The sequence below is a fragment of the Anomaloglossus baeobatrachus genome, chromosome 4 (genome assembly GCF_048569485.1).
Source record: "Anomaloglossus baeobatrachus isolate aAnoBae1 chromosome 4, aAnoBae1.hap1, whole genome shotgun sequence".
NCBI lineage: Eukaryota > Metazoa > Chordata > Amphibia > Anura > Aromobatidae > Anomaloglossus > Anomaloglossus baeobatrachus.
Genome location: NC_134356.1, coordinates 660,538,670 through 660,563,442, shown reverse-complemented (window position 1 = coordinate 660,563,442; position 24,773 = coordinate 660,538,670). Strand labels below are relative to the sequence as shown.

Sequence of the window (24,773 nt, the reverse complement as noted above, 5' to 3'; positions counted from 1 at the left end):
CAGATGATCACCCGGCGGCCGGCTGCAGGGAGCGATCAGCTGATCACCCGGCGGCCGGCTACTGGGAGCGATCAGCTGATCACCCGGCGGCCGGCTACTGGGAGCGATCAGCTGATCGTTCACAATAGTAATAAACTGTAAAAAAAAAAAATCAAAACGAATTGCGTTGTTTTGCAGCATCCGTTGCATCCGTTACACAACGCAATGCAACGGATACCGTTCAACGCAAGTGTGAAACTAGCCTATGAGACAGATACACCTACTTCACTGAGAGTGTTCTGGACTTCAGTTGATGTTGTGAACGGGTTCTTCTTCACCAAAGAAAGTATGCGGCGATCATCCACCACTGTTGTCATCCGTGGACGCCCAGGCCTTTTTGAGTTCCCAAGCTCACCAGTCAATTCCTTTTTTCTCAGAATGTACCCGACTGTTGATTTTGCTACTCCAAGCATGTCTGCTATCTCTCTGATGGATTTTTTCTTTTTTTTCAGCCTCAGGATGTTCTGCTTCACCTCAATTGAGAGTTCCTTAGACTGCATGTTGTCTGGTCACAGCAACAGCTTCCAAATGCAAAACCACACACCTGTAATCAACCCCAGACCTTTTAACTACTTCATTGATTACAGGTTAACGAGGGAGACGCCTTCAGAGTTAATTGCAGCCCTTAGAGTCCCTTGTCCAATTACTTTTGGTCCCTTGAAAAAGAGGAGGCTATGCATTAAAGAGCTATGATTCCTAAACCCTTTCTCCGATTTGGATGTGAAAACTCTCATATTGCAGCTGGGAGTGTGCACTTTCAGCCCATATTATATATAGAATTGTATTTCCGAACATGTTTTTGTAAACAGCTAAAATAACAAAACTTGTGTCACTGTCCACATATTTCTTGACCTAACTGTATACTGTATATATATATCTATATATTACATACATGCTGTAGTATGAGACCACGCCCCCTCAATGTATGTGCAGTAGTGTGATACCACGCAACCACACGGTGCCTGCTGTAGTGAGACCACGCTTCGGCTACTTTCACACATCCGGTAGGTGCAGAGTCGGCCAGTCCGACTCTAAAACCTATGCAACGGATGCGGCGAAAAAGCCGCATCCTTTGCATAAGTTTTTTAAATGCGTCCCGTTTAGTTTTTGCCGCTTGCGGCATGCTACTGAGCATGCGCAGTGGCAAAAACCGCATGCGGCGGCCATAGGCATGCATTGAAAAATGCACATCGGCCGGATGCGGCGCGATGCGGGTTTTTTTGCCGCACAAAAAACGTGCCAGGCAACGTTCCATCCGGCCGCCGCATCGGCTAAATCTGCCGCATGCGGCAAAAACCGGACGGAACGCAAGCCCATGCGGCACTAAGGCTACTTTCACACATCAGTTTTTTTCCATCAGGTACAATCCGGAAAAATACGGGTAAAACGGATCCGGTACCACATCCGTTTTATCCCCATAGATTTGCATTGTTACCGGATTGTACCTGATGGCTTTGCGTTGTATCCGTTTTTTTCCGGATGCGGCAAAATTAGTTAAAGCGGCGGCCGAAGGCAACGTAGCTTGCAACGTTTTTTGTCCGGCAAAAAAAAACCCCATCGCGCCGCATTTTTCAATGCATGCCTATGGACGCCGGATGCGGCGCGATGCGGGAAAAAACGCATCCGGCCGCCGCATGCGTTTTTTTCCACTGCGCATGCTCAGTAGCGTGCCGCAACCAGAAAAAAACGGACGGGCCGCATGTAAAAACTTATGCAAAGGATGCGGTGTTTTCGCCGCATCTGTTGCATAGGTTTCACAGTCGGATTGAGCCGCACTGCTCAAACCGGATGTGTGAAAGTATTAAAGTCTATGCAGGAAAAACGCAACCGGCAGCAAAAAAAAAACGGTTGCGTTTTTCCTGCAAAATGCCGGATTGTGCCGCACAGGAAACACCGGAGGTGTGAAAGCAGCCTTCTCAGCTGTATCCGCAGTAGTATGAGACCACGCCCCTCCGCGGCGCGTGCTGCCGTGAAACCACGCCCCTCTCGTGTACCTGCTGTAGTATGAGGCCACGCCCCTCCGCAGTCCCTGCTGTATGAGACAACGCTCCTCTGCAGTATTATGAGACCACGCCCCTCTGCAGTACCTGCTGTAGTATGAGACCACGCCCGTTGTGGTGCCTTCAGTTGTGTGAAACCACGCCCCTCCGCAACCCCAGTTTATTAAAGCTACGACACTCCACAGCTATTGTAGTAGTGTGACCACGCCCCTCCGCAGTCCCCAGTCTATTAAAGACACGTCCCCCGCAGCCTCTGTCCCCTCCGCAGTACCGTCTATTGAAGCAACGCCCCTCCGCATCCCCTGCCTGCAGTAGTGTGAGACCACGCCCCCTACGCAGTACCCAGTCTATTGCAACCACGCCCCTCCGCAGGCCTTGCAATAGTGTAGTGTGAGATCACTCTCCTCCGCAATACCTGCTGTAGTATGAGACCACGCCCCTCGCGGCGCCTTCAGTAGTGTGAGATCACGCCCCTCCGCAAGCCCAGTCTTTTAAAGCCACGACACTTCACAGCTCCTGTAGTAATGTGAGACCACGCCCCTCCGCAGTAACAAGTCTATTGAAGCCACCCCCTGTAGCATGAGACCACGCCCCTCCTCAGGTCAGCCTATTGAAGCCACGCCCCTCCGCATCCACTGCTGTAGTGAGACCACGCCCCTCCGCAGCACCCAGACGTTTGGAGCCACGCCTCCTCCTGTTTCTCGGCCGCAGCAGAGTTTCCCGCTCCTCACACCTCGCTCTCCGGCTGTTACCTCGGAGGCTCCGCCCCTTCTGTTTTCCCGCCTTCTGTATCTGTGAGGGAGGTAAAACAGCCGGGTAGATAAAAAAAATACACGACGTCCGCCATGTTTGACTTTCCACATGTATCTATTATGTGCCAGTTCAGTCCTTATTTCCCTGTGAAGTCTCCTATAGAGGCCTCCCTTGTGTCAGTCTCCTGTGTATAATGTACTGTACGAGTAATACACGGATTTATAGCAGAAGCGCCCACTTTTATTTGCTGCCATTGATTTGGGGGCCTCTGCCGCCATTTTGTTTGGCCTCGTCACCTTTAACCCCTTCAGCCCCGAGGCACTTTCCGTTGTTTGCGTTTTTGTTTTTCGCTCTCCTTCCGAGAGCCGTAACTTTTTTATTTTTGCATCAATCTTGCCATATGAGGGCTTGTTTTTTTGCGGGACAAGTTGTACTTTTAAATGAAACCATAAGTTTTACCATATGGTGTACTGGAAAACAGCAAAAAAAATTCCAAGTGTAGAAAAACTGCAAAAAAAGTGTGATGGCACAATAGTTTTTGGGATGCTTTATTCACGGTGTTCACTATATGGTAAAACCGATGTGTCATTGTGATGCCTGAGGTCGGTGCGAGTTTGTAGACACAAAACATGTATAGCTTTACTTATATCTAAGGGGTTAAAAAAATTTCACAAGCTTGTCCAATAAAAGTGGCGCACGTTTTGCGCCATTTTCCGAAACCCGTAGAGTTCTCATTTTTTGGGATCTATGGCTCATTGGCAGTTATTTTTTTGCGTCTCGAGCTGACGTTTCTAATGGCACCAGTTTTGCGCAGATACTACGTTTTGATCGCCTGTTATTGCATTTTGTGTAAAACGTGCGGCGACCAAAAAACGTAATTTTGGCGTTTGGAATTTTTTTTGCCACTACGCCGTTTACCAATCAGATTAATTGATTTTATATTTTGATAGATCGGGCATTTCTGAACGCGGTGATACCAAATATGTGTATATTTATTTCTTTTTTAACCCTTTACTTTTTAATGGAGGGAAAGGGGGGTGATTTAAACTTTTAGGTTTTTTGGGGGTTTTTTTTAAACTTTTTTTTTACTTTTTTTATTTTACTAGTTCCCCTAGGGGGCTATAGCGATCAGCAATCCGATCGCTCTTATCTATCTGCTGATCACAGCTATACAGCTGTAAACAGCAGATACAGTCACTTCCTGCTTCCCTGGCCTCCGGGCCGGGTGAAAACGAAAGTGAAACCTCATAGCTGCAGGCGTCATCACATGACCCTGTGCTACTATGGCAACCACCGAAAGTCACGTGACTTCCTGTGGGGGCGGTGGTAAGTGAAAATCTTCACCGCGCGTATATACATCTCACTTCCAGACTTTGGCAGCGAGATGTAAGGGGTTAATGTTACGGGTGGAATGCGATTCCACTCGTAACATGCAGGCACACATGTCAGCTGTTGAAAACAACTGATATGTGTGCCGATCAACGCCACCTGCCCGCAGCAGGGGGTGGGGCTTAATGGAACACGCTCCTTGACGGATATATCCGTCCATGGTCGTGAAGGGGATAAGGCCCATTTTCATCTTTGCACTTTAGTTTTTTCCTCTTCCTCCCAGAGGCAAACGTTTTTATTTTTTCTTCCCCCGTCCGCACACACATAGGCGGCTTCTTATAGTTCTTATAGGCGGCTTCTTTATATTTTTTGTACATTGTAGTTCATTTTAACCCCTTCACCCCTCGGTGATTTTCGGTTTTCCCTCCCTTTCTTTCAAGAGCCATCACTTTTTCATTTTTCCGTCAATATTGCCATATGAGGGATTGTTTTTTGGCGAGACGAGTTGTACTTTTGAACTATACCATTCATTTTGTCCCATAATATACTGGAAAACAGTAAAAAAATTCAAAAAGTGGTGAAATTGCAGAAAAAAGTGCAATTATATAATGTTTTTGGGATATTTTTTATTTACCATAGGTCATCACCTGACCCCTGGCTGTCATGACAACCCATTGGCGCCCCACAATCATATTACCGGGCCGCCGTTGGTAGCAGGGAATGACGCGCTCCCCGCCGTCACATGTTAAATCCCTATGTCAGAGATTGACAGCAGGATTTAACTAGTTAACAGTCGCGGGCATTAGGGGCTCATGATGGCTGATTAAATCAGCTGTTATGTGTAGGGAAAGATGCAGGCTCACATGCTGAGCCCGCATCAAAGCAAGAGACATGACCTATGACATAGATATACTTCAGTATTGCGGTATATTGTGAATTTACTTAAAGGGAACCTGTCAGGTGTAATATGCACCTTGAACCACGATCAGTTCTGGGTATATATTGCTAATCCCTGCCTAACCATCCCTGTATACACTGGCATAGATAAAGAAATCTATAGAAAACATATTTCTAAAGATCTTTTACCATATGCTAATGAGGCCAGGGACTAGTCCCCTGGGCATTAGTTCCCGAGCCAGTCGGCTCCATTAGTATGTTAGTACTCCCCTGTGGGTCCCTGTAGGTGTGCTAACACACTAATATATATGCAGCGTCACAGGATGATCTCACTCACCTCTCCGCCGCCATCATGTCCGATGCTGGATTTCGTCTCAGTGTGCATGACCCCGGAGTTTGGGTCATGCGCAATACTTCAGTTTGAAGCCAGGACGCGTACACCCGGCTTCATAGTGCGCATGACCCAAACTCCGGGATCATGCGTGCTGAGCCGAAATCCAGCATCGGACATGATGGCAGCGGAGAGGTGAGTGAGATCATCCTGTGACGCTGGACATTCCTTAGCATGTTAGCACACCCACGGGGGCGCACTTACTTGTGTTAGGTTGACCAATAGGTCAAAACTGTTGCCAGCGATGACCAAATGCGGAGGGAGTCCCAGGCTCCCCCTCAGCTTCCCTCAGCCCTAATGAGATACAGACAGACGCTGATATCTGCACATAAGGCAAAGGAATGTGCGCTCCGAAGAAGACTGCTAATTTATTATCACATACAGGGTTTATCAACCTAATAGGGGCGTAGCTATGTCGTGTACAGAGACACAAGTTTCATTTCCTAACGAAGCATAAATGAGTTTCGATTCTTGGCGTAAGCGTAACTTCCCATTTCTCAATAAAAACACAACTCTCTTTGTCTTAGACTAGGCGCAGGTCTTATCTCTGTCCTCGGGTCTCAGCGTCTAGAGTCTTTGAATCCGCTCTCAGCGTCATAGCGCAGCTGGGCTTGCTTGGTCATCTTACGAAACAACATGAATGTCCATCTATTCAATTTTAAGTTAACTCTTTCCTCACACTTGCTAATGGAGCTAACTAGCCAGGGGAACTAACCCCAGGGGACTAGTCCCTCGCTCATTAGCATATGATATAAGATCTTTAGAAATACTTTTCTTTGTCGCTCCATTGGGAGACCCAGACAATTGGGGTGTATAGCTTCTGCCTCCGGAGGCCACACAAAGTATTACACTTAAAAGTGTAAAGCCCCTCCCCTTCTGCCTATACACCCCCCGTGCATCACGGGCTCCTCAGTTTTTATGCTTTGTGCGAAGGAGGCTGACATCCACGCATAGCTCCACATCTTAGTCAGCAGCAGCTGCTGACTATGTCGGATGGAAGAAAAGAGGGCCCATATAGGGCCCCCAGCATGCTCCCTTCTCACCCCACTCTGGTCGGCGGTGCTGTTAAGGTTGAGGTACCCATTGCGGGTACATAGGCAGGAGCCACATGCTGTTTTCCTTCCCCATCCCTTAATGGGCTCTGGGTGAAGTGGGATCCTATTCGGTCTCCAGGCACTGAGGCCGTGCTCCCTCCGCAGCCCCTGGGGAATCTGCTGGAAAGGAGCCGAGTATCGTCAGGGACAAGGCCCTGCTACTGTGAGGTACTCTGTGTCCCCGTGGGGACCGCGCATGGAGCGCTGGTGCCATATACACTGCAGCACTGCTGGGTGTGTTAGTGCGCCGGGGACTACCGCGCCGGCCGCGCTGTGAGGTACTCTGTGTCCCCGTGGGGACCGCGCATGGAGCGCTGGTACCATATACACTGCAGCACTGCTGGGTGTGTTAGTGCGCCGGGGACTACCGCTCCGGCCGCGCTTATATGCCGGCCGCGCTTATAACTTTAGTCCCCGGCTTTTGCGGCCTAGTAGCGCATATTCCCGCCCCCAGGCCTGTCAGTCAGGGGAAGGGCGGGACGCTGCACAGAACGTCAGCGCTGAGGGCTGGAGCATACTCTGTATCCTCCTCCCCCCTCATTCAGCTCAGTGGGGCTCCAGATTCCCGCACTTTCTAGGGCACGCCCTCGGCCCCCTCCTCCCCACAGAACGCCGGCAGCCATTCCTGTCAGCAATTCTGACGCTGGAGAGGAGAGAAAGCTCTGGGAGGCCCAGGCAGGGAAGCTGTGATCACACAACCGCTTTGAGCGGTCGGTAAGCAGCACCTGTGGTGCTGGCCCCACTGAGTGCCGTAGTGTACATATATATATATGCTTATATGCTATACATCTACACTGTACGGTCGCACTGTTGATTTTTGGCTATATACCCTCCTGGATTGTACTCAGAGGAGACAACAGCATGTCGTCCGCAAATAGCAAGGGTGCCAAAGCACAGGCTTACTTTGCAACCTGTACCTCATGTGCGGCTATACTACCGGCAGGTTCCACTGACCCTCATTGTGTGCAATGCTCGGCCCCTGTGGCACTTACTCAGCCGGAGCCTCTGCTACTGGTAGCCCAGGTGGATCCACCTGCTACCACTGTCCAGGTGACAGGGACGGAGTTTGCAGTATTTGCTGACAAACTGTCTGAGACTATGGATAAATGGTCTGCTAGGATACTAGAAGCCTTACAGTCCAGACCGGTAACTCAGGCCCCGGGCACTGTTCAATCATTGACCCCAGGCCCCCCTCATTTGGAGCTGCATAGTGCTCCTGGGGTGAACCATGGTTCCCAGGGTGAGGTCTCTGACATGGACCACAGTCCCAGGCCGCCTAAGCGGGGTCGCTGGGAAGTTCCCTCGACTTCATCACATTGTTCAGGGTCTCAGCAGGAGGACTCTCTGGATGATGATGCGGAGGTAGCAGATCAGGATTCTGACCCTGAGACCGCGCTCAACCTGGATACACCTGATGGTGACGCCATAGTGAATGACCTTATAGCAACCATCAATCAGGTGTTGGATATTTCTCCACCAGCTCCTACAATTGAGGAGTCAGCTTCTCAGCAGGAGAAATTCCGTTTCAGATCTCCCAAGCGTCCATTGAGTATGTTTCTGGATCACTCTGACTTCAGAGAGGCAGTCCAGAAACACCGAGCTTGTCCAGATAAGCGTTTTTCCAAGCGCCTTAAGGATACACGTTATCCCTTCCCCCCTGACGTTGTCAAGGGCTGGGCTCAGTGTCCTAAGGTGGATCCTCCTGTCTCCAGACTGGCGGCTAGATCCATAGTTGCAGTGGAAGATGGGGCTTCACTCAAAGATGCCACTGACAGACAGATGGAACTATGGTTGAAATCCATCTATGAAGCTATCGGCGCGTCTTTTGCTCCAGCATTCGCAGCCGTATGGGCACTCCAAGCTATCTCAGCTTGTCATGCGCAGATTAATGCAGTCACACGTACATCTGCTCCGCAAGTGGTGTCCTTAACCTCTCAGGCGTCGGCGTTTGCGTCCTACGCCATTAATGCTGTCCTGGACTCTACGAGCCGTACGGCGGTAGCATCCGCCAATTCGGTGGCAGTCCGCAGGGCCATGTGGCTACGTGAATGGAAGGCAGACTCCGCTTCCAAAAAGTTCTTAACCGGTTTGCCATTTTCTGGCGACCGCCTGTTTGGTGAACGATTGGACGAAATCATTAAACAATCCAAGGGAAAGGACTCATCCTTACCCCAGTCCAAACCAAACAGACCTCAACCACGGAAGGTACAATCGAGGTTTCGGTCCTTTCGGCCCGCGGGAAGGTCTCAGTTCTCCTCGTCCAAAAGGCCTCAAAAGGATCAGAGGAACTCCGATTCATGGCGGTCTAAGTCACGTCCTAAAAAGACCGCCGGAGGAACCGCTCCCAAGGCGGCCTCCTCATGACTCTCGGCCTCCTCACACCGCATCCTCGGTCGGTGGCAGGCTTTCCCGCTTTTGCGACACCTGGCTGCCACAGGTCAAAGACCGATGGGTGAGAGACATTCTATCCCACGGTTACAGGATAGAGTTCAGCTCTCGTCCTCCGACTCGATTTTTCAGAACATCTCCGCCCCCCGAGAGAGCCGAGGCTCTTCTTCAGGCGGTGTGCACTCTGAAGGCGGAAGGAGTGGTGATCCCTGTTCCTCTTCAGCAACAGGGTCACGGTTTTTACTCCAACTTGTTTGTGGTACCGAAAAAGGACGGATCCTTCCGTCCTGTTCTGGACCTAAAACTGCTCAACAAACACGTAAAAACCAGGCGGTTCCGGATGGAATCGCTCCGCTCCGTCATCGCCTCAATGTCCCAAGGAGACTTCCTGGCATCAATCGACATCAAAGATGCTTATCTCCACGTACCGATTGCACCAGAGCATCAGCGCTTCCTGCGTTTCGCCATAGGGGACGAACACCTTCAGTTCGTGGCACTGCCTTTCGGCCTGGCGACAGCACCACGGGTCTTCACCAAGGTCATGGCAGCAGTGGTAGCAGTCCTACACTCTCAGGGACACTCGGTGATCCCTTACTTAGACGATCTGCTGGTCAAGGCACCCTCTCAAGTGGCATGCCAACGCAGCCTGGACGTCGCTCTGGAGACTCTCCAGAGTTTCGGGTGGATCATCAATTTTCCAAAGTCAAATCTGACATCGGCCCAATCACTGACATATCTTGGCATGGAGTTTCATACTCTCTCAGCGATAGTGAAGCTTCCGCTGGACAAACAGCGTTCACTACAGACAGGGGTGCAATCTCTCCTTCAAGGCCAGTCACACCCCCTGAGGCGCCTCATGCACTTCCTAGGGAAGATGGTAGCAGCAATGGAGGCAGTTCCTTTTGCGCAGTTTCATCTGCGTCCACTTCAATGGGACATTCTCCGCAAATGGGACAGGAAGTCGACGTCCCTCGACAGGAACGTCTCCCTTTCACGGGCAGCCAAGGCTTCCCTTCAGTGGTGGCTTCTCCCCACTTCTCTGTCGAAGGGGAAATCCTTCCTTCCCCCATCATGGGCTGTGGTCACGACGGACGCGAGCCTGTCAGGGTGGGGAGCGGTCTTTCTCCACCACAGGGCTCAGGGAACCTGGACTCCGACAGAGTCCTCCCTTCAGATCAATGTTCTGGAGATAAGGGCAGTGTATCTGGCCCTAAAGGCGTTCCAGCCGTGGCTGGAAGGCAAGCAGATCCGAATTCAGTCGGACAACTCCACAGCGGTGGCATACATCAACCACCAAGGGGGAACACGCAGTCGGCAAGCCTTCCAGGAAGTCCGGCGGATTCTGATGTGGGTGGAAGCCACGGCCTCCACCATATCCGCAGTTCACATCCCGGGCATAGAAAACTGGGAAGCAGACTTTCTCAGTCGCCAGGGCATGGACGCAGGGGAATGGTCCCTTCACCCGGACGTGTTTCAGGAGATCTGTTGTCGCTGGGGGATGCCGGACGTCGACCTAATGGCGTCCCGGCACAACAACAAGGTCCCAACATTCATGGCACGGTCTCAAGATCACAGAGCTCTGGCGGCAGACGCCTTAGTTCAGGATTGGTCGCAGTTTCAACTTCCTTATGTGTTTCCTCCTCTGGCACTGTTGCCCAGAGTGTTACGCAAGATCAGGTCCGACTGCCGCCGCGCCATCCTCGTCGCGCCAGACTGGCCGAGGAGGTCGTGGTACCCGGATCTGTGGCATCTCACGGTGGGCCAACCGTGGGCACTACCAGACCGACCAGACTTGCTGTCTCAAGGGCCGTTTTTCCATCTGAATTCTGCGGCCCTCAACCTGACTGTGTGGCCATTGAGTCCTGGATCCTAGCGTCTTCAGGGTTATCTCAAGAGGTCATTGCCACTATGAGACAGGCTAGGAAACCAACGTCCGCCAAGATCTACCACAGGACGTGGAGGATATTCCTATCTTGGTGCTCTGATCAGGGTGTTTCGGCTCTATTACGAGGTATTATTTTACCCACCCAGGGACTGCTTTTGGACGTCCCAATTGTCTGGGTCTCCCAATGGAGCGACAAAGAAGAAGGGAATTTTGTTTACTTACCGTAAATTCCTTTTCTTCTAGCTCCAATTGGGAGACCCAGCACCCGCCCCTGTTCCCTTCGGGCTGTTGTTCTTTGTGTACACATGTTGTTCATGTTGAATGGTTTCAGTTCTCCGAAATTCCTTCGGATTGAATTTACTTTAAACCAATTTATAACTTTTCCTCCTTCTTGCTTTTGCACCAAAACTGAGGAGCCCGTGATGCACGGGGGGTGTATAGGCAGAAGGGGAGGGGCTTTACACTTTTAAGTGTAATACTTTGTGTGGCCTCCGGAGGCAGAAGCTATACACCCAATTGTCTGGGTCTCCCAATTGGAGCTAGAAGAAAAGGAATTTACGGTAAGTAAACAAAATTCCCTTCTTTCTGTAGATCTCTCTATCTATGCTAGTGTATACAGGGACGGTTAGGTAGGGATTAGCAATATGTACACAGAACTGCTCGTGACTCTGGGTGCATATTGCACCTGACAGATTCCCTTTAATGATCTCCCTGCGATCACATCTCAAGATCAGAGGGGCCACAGCAGTTGTACCCCCAGTTATTGGAAAGTTATACCCTATTTTATGGATTTGGAGTAACATCTAACCTTGGTATATACAGTACTTGGTACATGGTTACAGAGCAGAGATTGGTTTCCTTCAGGATTCACTTTTTTTTGTCCAACAGGTGTTTTTTTTAAAACTTGTCCAGGAAAAAAAATAAAATAAAAAAAAGTGTATTTCCAATAGAAGTTAATTTGCGAGATTGTTCTAAGCATTTTTGAAGAGAATTATGGATAGGACCTGCTCCCGAAAAATCCCTCCGGCACACAGCCAGCACTTGCCACGTATAGTGCAAGCTCAGCTCCTGAGCCCTCATCCGGCAATAGGCATTCTGTGCTTTATTTTTAGTTATTCTGACGTAAAAGAACAAATGTGATCCATAAAAATGGTTTGAAAAATGTTTCAATAATAATAATTAAAAAATATATTTTTTCAACCCCCCATATGTTGTGATGAGTGGGCACTACCATGCTTGGGTGCTCACTCAGTACTTGTAATTAGTGCTGAGCGTGCACTACCATGCTCGGGTGCTCAATACTTGTAACTAGGGTTGAACGGGCACTACCATGCTCGGTACTTGTAACTAGTGATGAGTGGGCACTACCATGCTCGGGTGCTCGGTACTTGTAACTAGTGATGAGTGGGCGCTACCATGCTCGTGTGCTCTGTGCTCCTAACTAGTGATGAGCGGGCACTACCATGCTCAGGTGCTTGGTACTTGTAAGTAGTGATGAGTGGCCACTACCATGCTTGGGTGTTCTGTACTCGAAATGAGCAAGTTGGACGCTTGGATAGGCACCACTTGAGCACCTAGTATAATAGAAGTCAAAGGGGGACTCAAGTATTTTTTCAGAAGAATGCTCAAGTTCCCTATTGACTTCCATTATACTTGATACTTGAGTTGAGCCCATCCAAACATCCGACCTGCTTGTTTCCGAGCATGACAGTGCTCACTCATCACTACTTAACCTCTTAGGCTATGGCCACACAGAGTTTTGTTTAGGAGCTGTTTGTTTTGGAGCAGGTCTGCTGTGTGCAGTGGAGGCACAAGCCAGAGGCGTATCTAGGGGGGAGCTGGTGGGGCGCTGTCGGGCTGCCTGATGCGGCGGTGTGGAAGTCTGCGGGGGTGGGAGCCGCTATTCTCTGAGCGTGGCTGTCACGCTGACAGCCGCACTCATAGAAAGTGCAGCGCGCGGCTTGCACTGCTCAATTGTCCTTGTATCTGTCAGACGCGAGGACAATTGGAGCGGTGATCCCTGGCGATGACCTCCGGGTCAGCGCGACGGCTTTCATGTTATCAGGTTAGCTGATCATACTGCTGACCCGGAAGCCAGCGCCGCAGCGTGGAGGCGGCAGAGAAATGCTGATAAGTGCTGCACTGTGGACCTGAAGACACGGAGGAGGAACGAGGAACATTATGGGGTGAGAGTGGAGTATTTATGAAACAGTATGGCGGAGAGAGGGTGGGGGAGGGAACTATCTGTGGACACACTATGGGGGGACAGAGAGTTGGGAATGGGAACCATCTGTGGACACACTTTGGGGGGACAGAGGGTGGTGAGGGGGCAATATATGTATACACAGTATGGGTGGGGGAGGGAGCTATATGTGGACAGAGTATGGTGGGGCGAGAGGACGGGGAGGGGGAAGTATCTTTGGACACAGCATGGGGAGAGAGAGGATGAGGTTTCATGCCTGGGGATAGAGAGGATGAGGTTTCATGCATGGGGACAGAGAGGATGAGGGGTGATGCAATGGGATAGAGAGGATGAGGGGTGATGTATGGGGATAGAGAGGATGAGGGGTGATGCATGGGGATAGAGAGGATGAGGCGTGATGCATGGTGACAGAGAGGATGAGGGGTGATGCATGGGGACAGAGAGGATGAGGTTGGATGCATGGGGACAGAGAGGATGAGGGGTGATGCATGGGGACAGAGAGGATGAGGTTGGATGCATGGGGACAGAGAGGATGAGGGGTGATGCATGGGGACAGAGAGGATGAGGTTGGATGCATGGGGACAGAGAGGATGAGGGGTGATGCATGGGGACAGAGAGGATGAGGGGTGATGCATGGGGACAGAGAGGATGAGGGGTGATGCATGGGGACAGAGATGATGAGGGGTGATGCATGGGGACAGAGAGGATGAGGGGTGATGGATGGGGACTGAGAGGATGACGGGTCATGAATGGGGACTGAGAGGATGAGGGGTGATGCATGGGGACAGAGAGGATGTGGAGCGAACTGGAAAGAAATTTTGAGGACACAAAACAAAGAGTGACCTGGTCTGAGGAGCAAGTGGGCAGGATGGGGAGTGAGGGGGAAATTATATGGACACACAGGAGGTAGTGAGGAGACAGTAAGGGATGAGAAGAATGTGAGGGGGCACAGAATAAAGACTGGGTAGTGGAGGGGGTGGTATGGAGAGGGGGCAGAATGGGAGGACAGTGGGAGGTTATAGCAAGGAGGGGGAGTGTGATGAAGGCACAGTATAAAGATTGTGCAGTATACGGGGACAGTGTAAAGGACACTGTAAACAGTAGGCTCAGTTTGGAAAGAGGGAATATGTAGGCCATGTACCATAAGAGCAAAAAAGTGTGGGTCATATTTTGTGCGGAGAATACTGGGGCCATTATTTATTCTGGGGCACAGTGTAGGGAAGATATTTTTAAGTAGAAGTATTATAATTATTCTGCTATTTTAGGGGCATCGTGTCGGGATGTGTTACAGAAGACCGGAGAAGATGGAAATCTGCAGAGAAGAGATGTGAATGTGAAAAGTCATCATTGTGTCAGGACAAGATGAAGAATAGAAAGATTTGACTCAAAGACAACATCATCTATAAGGTACCTGAATGTAAATGTTTATTTGTGATACTGACTTTGTCTTATCATTAGGCCTTGGTCCCACTTGCGCATTGCTTCTGATGTGAGCGCAGTGGGACCCCCACTGATCAGCTGATTATGGTGCAGGTGGCCGGAAATGCTTATTTCTGGATCTGCTCCGTCCTCTGATGGTGTCCGCGGCCGGGAACTGCACATCCGCCTCATTGATTTTAATGGGAGACTGCTGCCACTATCAGAAGACGGAGCAGGTCCAGAACTGAGCACTTCCGGCCATCTGCCACCACCGGCACCTAGTGTAGGGAATTGGCGGGGTTGCCAGGTGCCGGACCCCAACTAGTCAGACATTGGTGACCTATCCTAAGGAAAGGTCATTAATGTTAAAGTAGTGGACAATCTCTTTAATAAAGTCTTGTGCCGTCTGAAAAGCTAAGGGTTAATATGGTTTTATTTATGTTGTTAGGAGCATTAAAGGGGTTGTCCAAATTTGTGATGAGTCTGCAGTCACTCTGTGTGTCACTCTGTGACTGCAGCCTTCTGAATTCTCACAGTGCGCACACTGCCCGCTGTCAGGATTCTCTGCCAGCGGTGACAGTGGGAGGTTATGAAGCTGATGTATGCGATTTACATAGATGTGGTCACGTGCTGAACAGACATGCTCAATGAAAATGAATTGACTGAGGCTAGACACATCAATCCAGAATGTGGGCAGAAGTGTACAAAGCTCATACTTGTGCTCACATGATCGTCCACTCTCTCCACTGGCACCGGCACACACCCCCGCTTCTCAATCTCGGCTGGCGGGCCCTAACAGCACCCCCCCTTCCCCCGCTCCTCGCCTCAGAGATGCGTACCGGCAAATATTTTTTTACAAAAAAAGCACTGGTATAACCGCTTTACTCCTCATTTGCTCCTCAGCCTTTTGAGCATGGTTTTTATTCTGGTTCAGGTTGTGGAAAAAAAAGCCTGGTGAGAAAAAGAAGGTGAATGTCACGGGTCCTGATAGAATTCGCTCCAATCCAAAAAGCTTCAAAAAAGCCTTTTCACTCGCTCCCCAGGGCAAAACTTCCCAAGACCAGGTTGTATCATCTTTCTGGTCCTGAAAGATAAGCTATGAAGGATTAGAAAAAAAAGGCTCCATAATGTCGGGTCGGCCGCAGGTACGATGTTATTTGTCGTTCCTGCAGCTCCACACATCGCTGTGTGTAAACCCGCAGGAGCGACAAACATCTCCTTACCTGCGTCCCGACAGCAATGCAGAAGGAAGGAGGTGGGCGGGATGTTATATCCCGCTCATCTCCACCCCTCCGCTTCTATTGGACAGCCGATTAGTGACGTAGCTGTGACGCCGAACGCCCCTCCCCCTTGAAGGAGGGATTGTTCGGCAGTCACAGCGACGTCGCCGAGCAGGTATGTGCGTGTGAAGCTGCCGTAGCGATAATGTTCGCTACGGCAGCAAACGCCACATATCGCACCGACGGGGACGAGTGCTATCGCGCTGGACATCGCTAGCAATTGCTAGCGATGTCACAACGTGTAAAGCCCGCCTTAGACTGTGGGCGCCTTTATGCCGAGCTCTTTTAAGGGGTCAATATAATAAAAATTATTATGTTTATTAAATAGGACAGTTATTCTCCGATTATTTTACATTTCTAAATATCTTGATTTTTTTTTTCTCTTATTAGTGACAATATAAATGGCTGACTCCGAGGCGGATCACAGAGAAGCACGAGAGGAATCGGTAAATCCGAGCGCCAATAATCCTGATTGGCCAGGTTCATCCAATGGCCAAACTTCTGCTGGGTGAGACTTGATCATTTTGAAAGGTTTCCATAGATAATAATAACAATAACATAAAAAAATACAATAATTATAACAAATAATAATATTAAAAATTAATACAATAATAATAACAACTAATAATGATATGATTAAAACATAATACAATAATAATAATATAACAATATTAACAAATAATACAATAATAATAATAGTATTGACTGTCTTAATATAATGCCATATATTTCAGTTTTAAGTGACATTAAATTTCTAATGTATACGGTTTCCTCCCTTAATTTGAGAGCCATGACTCAAAAGTCTTGAGTACACAGGATTTTTAAGGAGTTTTTTTTTTATTTTATGGAAAAAGTTAATGTCAGGGGTGGAGGGTCGCAATAACCCCTTCATGCCATGCCCATTTTTCTTTTTGGGTTTTAATTTTTTTCTTCCCCTTCTTCCAAGAGCCATAACTTTTTTTTTTCCCATCAATATAGCCATTTGAGGGCTTGTTTTTTTTTTTTGCGGGACGAGTTGTACTTTTGAATGACATCATTCATTCTGCCTCATATTGTACTGGAAAATAGGAAAACAATTTCCAAGTGTGGTGAAAGTTAAAAAAAAAGTGCAATTCCATAATTGTTTTTTTTTTTTTTTATTTACCATGTTCATTATATGGTAAAACTGACCTGTCACTATAATTCTCCAGGTCAGTATGAGTACACAGATACCAAACATGTATACCCTTTTTTTCCCATTCAAATCTTGAAAAAAAACCAGTATTTTGTATAAAAAAAAAAAAAAAAATTGCTCTTGGTACCATTTTTCAAGACCCACAGTGTTCTCATTGTTCAGGATCTATGGCTTTGTGATGCCTTATTTTTTGCACCATGACCTTATGTTTTTACTGATACCATTTTTTGGTAGATGTGATGTTTTGATCGCCTCATAATGTGTTTTATTGCAATGTTGCAGCTGTTAGACGCACATGATGGCTGAGTACGTCGGTCGTTATGTGCAGGAAAAGATGCGGGATCGGCTTGCGAGCCCGCATCAAAGGCAGGGAAACGACCTATGATGTAAATATACGTCATAAGTCATGAAGGTGTTAAGGACGTGACTCAACCGGTCACTCAGGATCTGACTGCTGTTTCAAATTATATTGTCATGTGTGCACATGAGACTAAATAACGGACAACGAGTCAGTTATATCTCTCTCCATGACTGGCACTGACCAAGACTGGTCTTTATTGCTTGAAACTTCTATAGCTCTTACGAAGTGGAGCGTGTATACAAAAGTTTAGTCCAATCAAGTGTCGTAGGTCGGGGCTTCAAGACGTATAGAAATTAGCATAATTTCTTGTTGATTGAACAGTCCAGGCTTTTAGGAATTCCTTTGTTCAACGTCCCGGGTGTAGACAGGATGTGGCAGCCATCTTCAAATTACATATACTGATTATATACTGTGTTAGGGAGAATACACTAAATATGCAATATACATATATATTAGTAAAAAGAACAAAGACATGCATAAATATGTGCGTTAGTTTACATCTACTAAACTATATACCTGAGTCTATGAAATGGCTGAATTAAGTATTTTTGGATACTCAATTCTTATCCTCAACAAAGGGGCTAAAGAGATTGACTCGTGAAGACAACTTTTTCCCGTGAGGCTGGTCTCACACCATGCTGCCTTTCACACCGACCTTGAAAACTTCCCATCTACCTGCCCCTTTGAACTACATACATTGGACTCCAGTATGTTAGTATTCAGGATTTGTAAAATGTCTGAAAAAAACCCTCCATGACATATGGACCTACATTATTGTCAGAAACTGTCCTAAAGCTGGTTTCATGGCTTGAGTATGGACTGAGATATCTGCGGATGCCTCATGGGCAATAATGAAGTTGTTTGTGTTTGGGTGAGGAGACCCGCAGGTGACCATGAAGTTTGGACGTGAGAAAACTGGCCTAATTCTTTATCACCTGGCACCCTGACCTAGAGAATTAAGCACCGCAGTACTTAGCAATGATGTCAGGTCCTTGTTACCCGGGATTCCATTAATTGGGCAAGACTTGTATATTAATTAATGAACTGAGCGGCAGGTAATTCTGTTAGAGATGCTAACTTTAGTAGCAGTCATGTATCCGTCAGACAGAACACTGCGCATTCAGATCTATGGCATACTATTCAGCCTGGGACGTTTTTCATTTTTTACATGAGAAGTTGCCATAATTTGTACTGAGAAATGGAACATGGCTTTGTCATAATTTGGGAATGAAACAAGAGCTAGCACTCTACCATCTGACTCCTGTACAGCTAGGACCTCCTGGAGTGAACAGGTACATCTGCTGGAAAGCAGCGGCAAAGGTTAGGCTCTGTATATACCAGAGACTCAGAAACAACAAATGTATCAGCTCTGCCTGGCTTCGAAGAACCTCAACCAGATGAGACGATGTCCAGTTATGAATATTGGGGTTCTTGTGGCAGCCATAGTAATACAGTCATATGAAAAAGTTTGGGCACCCCTATTAATGTTAACCTTTTTTCTTTATAACAATTTGGGTTTTTGCAGCAGCTATTTCAGTTTCATGTATCTAATAACTGAGGGACTGAGTAATATTTCTGGATTGAAATGAGGTTTATTGTACTAACAGAAAATGTGCAATCCGCATTTAAACTAAATTTGACCGGTGCAAAAGTATGGGCACCCTTATCAATTTCTTGATTTGAACACTCCTAACTACTTTTTACTGACTTAATAAAGCACTGAATTGGTTCTGTAACCTCATTGAGCTTTGAACTTCATAGGCAGGTGTATCCAATCATGAGAAAAGGTATTTAAGGTGGCCACTTGCAAGTTGTTCTATTTGAATCTCCTATGAAGAGTGGCATCATGGGCTCCTCAAAACAACTCTCAAATGATCTGAAAACAAAGATTATTCAACATAGTTGTTCAGGGGAAGGTACAAAAAGTTGTCTCAGAGATTTAAACTGTCGGTTTCCACTGTGAGGAACATAGTAAGGAAATGGAAGAAGACAGGTACAGTTCTTGTTAAGCCCAGAAGTGTCAGGCCAAGAAAAATATCAGAAAGGCAGAGAAGAAGAATGGTGAGAACAGTCAAGGACAATCCACAGACCACCTCCAAAGACCTGCAGCATCATCTTGCTGCAGATGGTGTCATTGTGCATCGGTCAACAATACAGCGCACGTTGCACAAGGAGAAGCTGTATGGGAGAGTCATGCGAAAGAAGCCATTTCTGCAAGCACGCCACAAACAGAGTCGCCTGAGGTATGCAAAAGCACATTTGGACAAGCCAGTTACATTTTGGAAGAAGATCCTGTGGACTGATGAAACAAAGATTGAGTTGTTTGGTCATACAAAAAGGCGTTATGCATGGAGGCAAAAAAACACGGCATTCCAAGAAAAGCACTTGCTACCCACAGTAAAATTTGGTGGAGGTTCCATCATGCTTTGGGGCTGTGTGGCCAATGCTGGCACCGGAAATCTTGTTAACAGGAATGGTCAAATCTACCTTCATCCAGGATTCAGGAACTCATTAAAAGCTACAGGAAGCGACTAGAGGCTGTTATTTTTGCAAAAGGAGGATCTATAAAATATTAATGTCACTTTTATGTTGAGGTGCCCATACTTTTGCACCGGTCAAATTTAGTTTAAATGCGGATTGCACATTTTCTGTTAGTACAATAAACCTCATTTCAATCCAGAAATATTACTCAGTCCATCAGTATGACTGTATATAGGAGATATATTTTCTGCGTCGTGATGAATTGGTGAATGTAATGCACCTACTCACATCACTGTGAGGCCTGCCTATGAGCTACAATTTATAATTGGGTAGATGGTTAATGAACTATAGGCCATGTTTCCTAACTATGGAAAGCTAAAATCATGATAGGAAACATGGCATTAAAATCTTCCACCTGGGACCTCCAGGACCTGGGGATCCTATAATTTTCTAGAGATTAAAGCCATGACCAGCCCCATCTGAAGTCAGAAAGGAAGTATATGGGTGTAACCTTTATCTTATAAAATTTATGTTTGAGCTTTTTGTTTTGCTCAGTCATGAAAGACATAGTGCACTGTTGTTCTGTCCATTTCTCTAAAAGGATTGCTTCCCTCCACTACAATCTGCGCCATTTCTGTGACACAGGTTTAGTAGTTTTCTTTCGTTATCACTTTTATGTTGTGTAATTGTATATGCTGTATTGTTTTGTAACATTGGTATTAAGCCAGCTTACCCCTTTAAAGTATCCGATCTTGTAGCTTAATATCTGGAAGACTCCGCACGGAAAGATAGGTGAAATCACACCGTAGTAATAAGCCAAGGGAGGAAGGAACTCGTCCAGCTTAATTATCCAGAAGTCTAGATTCAATTAAAATGTAACCTTGCTTTTACATTAAGAAATAAAGATTATGTTTTAATTTAATCTGGACTTTTGGATGATTACGCCAGACGAGTTCCTTCCTTGACTGTATTGTTTTGTTCCTCTTTGTATATTTAATATATATATAAATATTATATTTATATTTTTAATAGCTTCATTCCTCTTGCTCTATAAAACACATCCCTACAATGTCAAGTTACCAGTAACTGGTGTCCATGGTGTCCAATTGTCCTGTATAAACGATTGCTGGTTGCAGCTAGTTATCTATTGGTTTATAGCAGAGTTAGGCAGTGACAGTACCAAAGTATATATATATATATATATATATATATATATATATATATATATATATATATATATATATATATATATATATATATAATATATTACAGTGCCTACAAGTAGTATTCAACCCCCTGCAGATTTAGCAGGTTTGATAAGATGCAAATAAGTTAGAGCCTGCAAACTTCAAACAAGAGCAGTATTTATTAACAGATGCATAAATCTTACAAACCAACAAGTTATGTTGCTCAGTTAAATTTTAATAAATGTTCAACATAAAAGTGTGGGTCAATTATTATTCAACCCCTAGGTTTAATATTTTGTGGAATAACCCTTGTTTGCAATTACAGCTAATAATCGTCTTTTATAAGACCTGATCAGGCCGGCACAGGTCTCTGGAGTTATCTTGGCCCACTCCTCCATGCAGATCTTCTCCAAGTTATCTAGGTTCTTTGGGTGTCTCATGTGGACTTTAATCTTGAGCTCCTTCCACAAGTTTTCAATTGGGTTAAGGTCAGGAGACTGACTAGGCCACTGAAACACCTTGATTTTTTCCCTCTTGAACCAGGCCTTGGTTTTCTTGGCTGTGTGCTTTGGGTCGTTGTCTTGTTGGAAGATGAAATGATGACCCATCTTAAGATCCCTGATGGAGGAGCAGAGGTTCTTGGCCAAAATCTCCAGGTAGGCCGTGCTATCCATCTTCCCATGGATGCGGACCAGATGGCCAGGCCCCTTGGCTGAGAAACAGCCCCACAGCATGATGCTGCCACCACCATGCTTGACTGTAGGGATGGTATTCTTGGGGTCGTATGCAGTGCCATCCTGTCTCCAAACGTCACGTGTGTGGTTGGCACCAAAGATCTCGATCTTGGTCTCATCAGACCAGAGAACCTTGAACCAGTCTGTCTCAGAGTCCTCCAAGTGATCATGAGCAAACTGTAGATGAGCCTTGACATGACGCTTTGAAAGTAAAGGTACCTTACGGGCTCGTCTGGAACGGAGACCATTGCGGTGGAGTACGTTACTTATGGTATTGACTGAAACCATTGTCCCTACTGCCATGAGATCTTCCCGGAGCTCCTTCCTTGTTGTCCTTGGGTTAGCCTTGACTCTTCGGACAAGCCTGGCCTCGGCACGGGTGGAAACTTCAAAGGCTGTCCAGGCCGTGGAAGGCTAACAGTAGTTCCATAAGCCTTCCACTTCCGGATGATGCTCCCAACAGTGGAGACAGGTAGGCCCAACTCCTTGGAAAGGGTTTTGTACCCCTTGCCAGCCTTGTGACCCTCCACGATCTTGTCTCTGATGGCCTTGGAATGCTCCTTTGTCTTTCCCATGTTGACCAAGTATGAGTGCTGTTCACAAGTTTGGGGAGGGTCTTAATTAGTCAGAAAAGGCTGGGAAAAGAGATAATTAATCCAAACATGTGAAGCTCATTGTTCTTTGTGCCTGAAATACTTCTTAATACTTTAGGGGAACCAAACAGAATTCTTGTGGTTTGAGGGGTTGAATAATAAATGACCCTCTGAATAAACTTTTCACAATTTAAAAAAAAAAAATAAAAAAAGAAATAACATTCTTTTTCTTTGTCGCTCCATTGGGAGACCCAGACAATTGGGTGTATAGCTTCTGCCTCCGGAGGCCACACAAAGTATTACACTTTAAAAAGTGTAACCCCTCCCCTCTGCCTATACACCCTCCCGTGCATCACGGGCTCCTCAGTTTTATGCTTTGTGTTGAAGGAGGCACACATGCACTCATGCTCCCATTTTTAGTCAGCAGCAGCTGCTGATTATATCGGATGGAAGAAAAGAGGGCCCTAACAGGGCCCCCGGCATGCTCCCTTCTCACCCCACTAAGTCGGCGGTGTTGTTAAGGTTGAGGTACCCATTGCGGGTACACAGGCCGGAGCCACATGCTGTTTTCCTTCCCCATCCCTTAGGGGCTCTGGGAGAAGTGGGATCCTATCCGGTCATCCAGGCACTGGGACCGGGCTCCCTCCGCAGCCCCTGTGGGATTCTGTCGGACAGGAGACTGAGTATCATCAGGGACAGGGCCCTGCATCTACAGGTACTCTGTGTCCCCTTGGGGACGGTGCATGGAGCACCTTGACCTCAGACGCTGCAGCGACTGCGCTGTTGGTATGAGACCGGGACTACCGCGCCGACCGCGCCTGCTTGCCGGCCGCGGTTTTTAACTTTAGTCCCCGGCTTTTGCGGCCTAGTGCCTTAAACTCCCGCCCCCGGGCCTGCCAGTCAGGGGGAAGGGCGGGACGGTCGGTCTGACGCCGACAGTGAGGGCTGGAGCACACTTGGCTGTCCTCCGCCCCCCTCACTATTCACTCTGGGGCACCAGATTCCCGCACTTTTGTGGTTACGCCCACGGCTCCCTCCTCCCCTGTGAACGCCGACGGCCATGTTTTAAGCACATTCTGCCGGTGGAGGACTTCTGGCTGCAGCTCTGGGACACCCGAGGCAGGGAATCTGGTGGCCACACACTGCTTGAGCGGTCGGTAAGCCAGGTGGCTTCTTCCCACCGGTGCTGGGCCCCCTAGAGTGCTGAACTGTATATATATATATATTATATTGTATACATTTTCTCGGTTCGGCTGTACTGTTAGCTTGTGGCTATATATCCCTCAGTGATCACTCTCCTGGGAGACTACAGCATGCCGTTCACAAGGAGCAAGGGTGCCAAGACACAGGGTTATTTTGCAACCTGTACCTCTTGTGCGGCTATGCTACCTGCAGGTTCCACCTACCCTCACTGTGAGCAATGCTCGGGCCATGTGGCACTCGCTCATCCGGAGTCTGGGGCACTGGTGGGACCCTCGGCCCAGGTACAACCGCCGGCTTCCCCTATCCAGGCGGCAGGGACAGAGTTTGCAGCTTTTGCTGAGAAACTCTCTGAGTCACTTTCACAATCCATGGCTCAGTCTATGGACAAATGGTCTGCTAAGATACTAGAAGCTTTGCAGCCCAGACCGGCCCTTACACAGGCCCCGGGCACTGCGGGATCGCCCCCAGGCCCCTCTCGGTCTGCGACGAAGCGTGCTCCTGGGGTGGCCTCTAGTTATTACGTGGAGGACTCCGGCACGGACCGCAGTCCCAGACCGGCTAAGCGGGCTCGCTTAGAATCTTCCCCGACTTCATCACGCTGTTCGGGGTCTCAGCTTGAGGACTCTCTAGAGGATGAGGCGGAGGTCGCAGCCCAGGACTCTGACCCTGACGTTGCTCTCAATCTTGATACACCTGAAGGGGACGCCATAGTAAATGACCTTATAGCGTCCATCAACCAGGTGCTAGATCTTTCTCCCCCAACTCTACCTATAGAGGAGTCGGCAGCACAGCAGGAGAAACACCAATTTAGGTTTCCCAAATGTACTCGGAGTTTTTTCTTCGATCACTCGAACTTCAAAGATGCTGTCCAGAAGCACAGGGCTTTCCCGGACAAGCGCTTTACTAAACGCCTTAATGACACACGTTACCCCTTCCCCTCTGACGTAGTTAAGGGTTGGGCTCAATGTCCCAATGTGGATCCTCCAGTCTCTAGACTGGCGGCTAGATCCGTAGTAGCAGTGGCTGACGGTTCAACGCTCAAGGATGCCACGGACAGGCAGAGCTCCTAATGAAATCCATCTATGAAGCCATAGGCGCGTCCTTTGCCCCAGCCTTTGCAGCAGAGTGGGCACTCCAGGCTATCTCAGCTTGTCTGTCTGAGATTAATGCGGTCACCCGTACCTCTGCTCCGCAAGTAGCGTCTTTAACGTCTCAGGCGTCGGTATTTTCATCCTACGCCATGAATGCTGTCCTGGACTCAGCTAGCCGTACAGCGGTAGCATCCGCCAATTCGGTGGCAGTCCGCAGGGCCATGTGGCTACGCGAATGGAAGGCAGACTCTGCTTCCAAGAAGTTCTTGAC

The 24,773-nt window shown here is 47.9% G+C and overlaps 1 protein-coding gene across 2 annotated transcripts in view; it reads left to right on the top strand.

The window, feature by feature from the left end:
• The first annotated feature begins 2,713 nt into the window (after positions 1-2,713).
• The window catches only part of SYCE2 (synaptonemal complex central element protein 2), a 38,705-nt gene continuing 16,645 nt past the window's right edge, over positions 2,714-24,773 (top strand). Inside the window, exons 1-2 of one of the 2 annotated variants that reach the window (XM_075343119.1) lie at positions 2,714-2,842; positions 16,069-16,186. In XM_075343119.1, the coding sequence (XP_075199234.1) occupies positions 16,080-16,186 (107 nt within the window). In that variant the 5' untranslated portion in view covers positions 2,714-2,842; positions 16,069-16,079. Of the gene's footprint in view, positions 2,856-16,068; positions 16,187-24,773 lie in introns of both variants that reach the window. The other variant, XM_075343120.1, reaches the window with a different exon arrangement.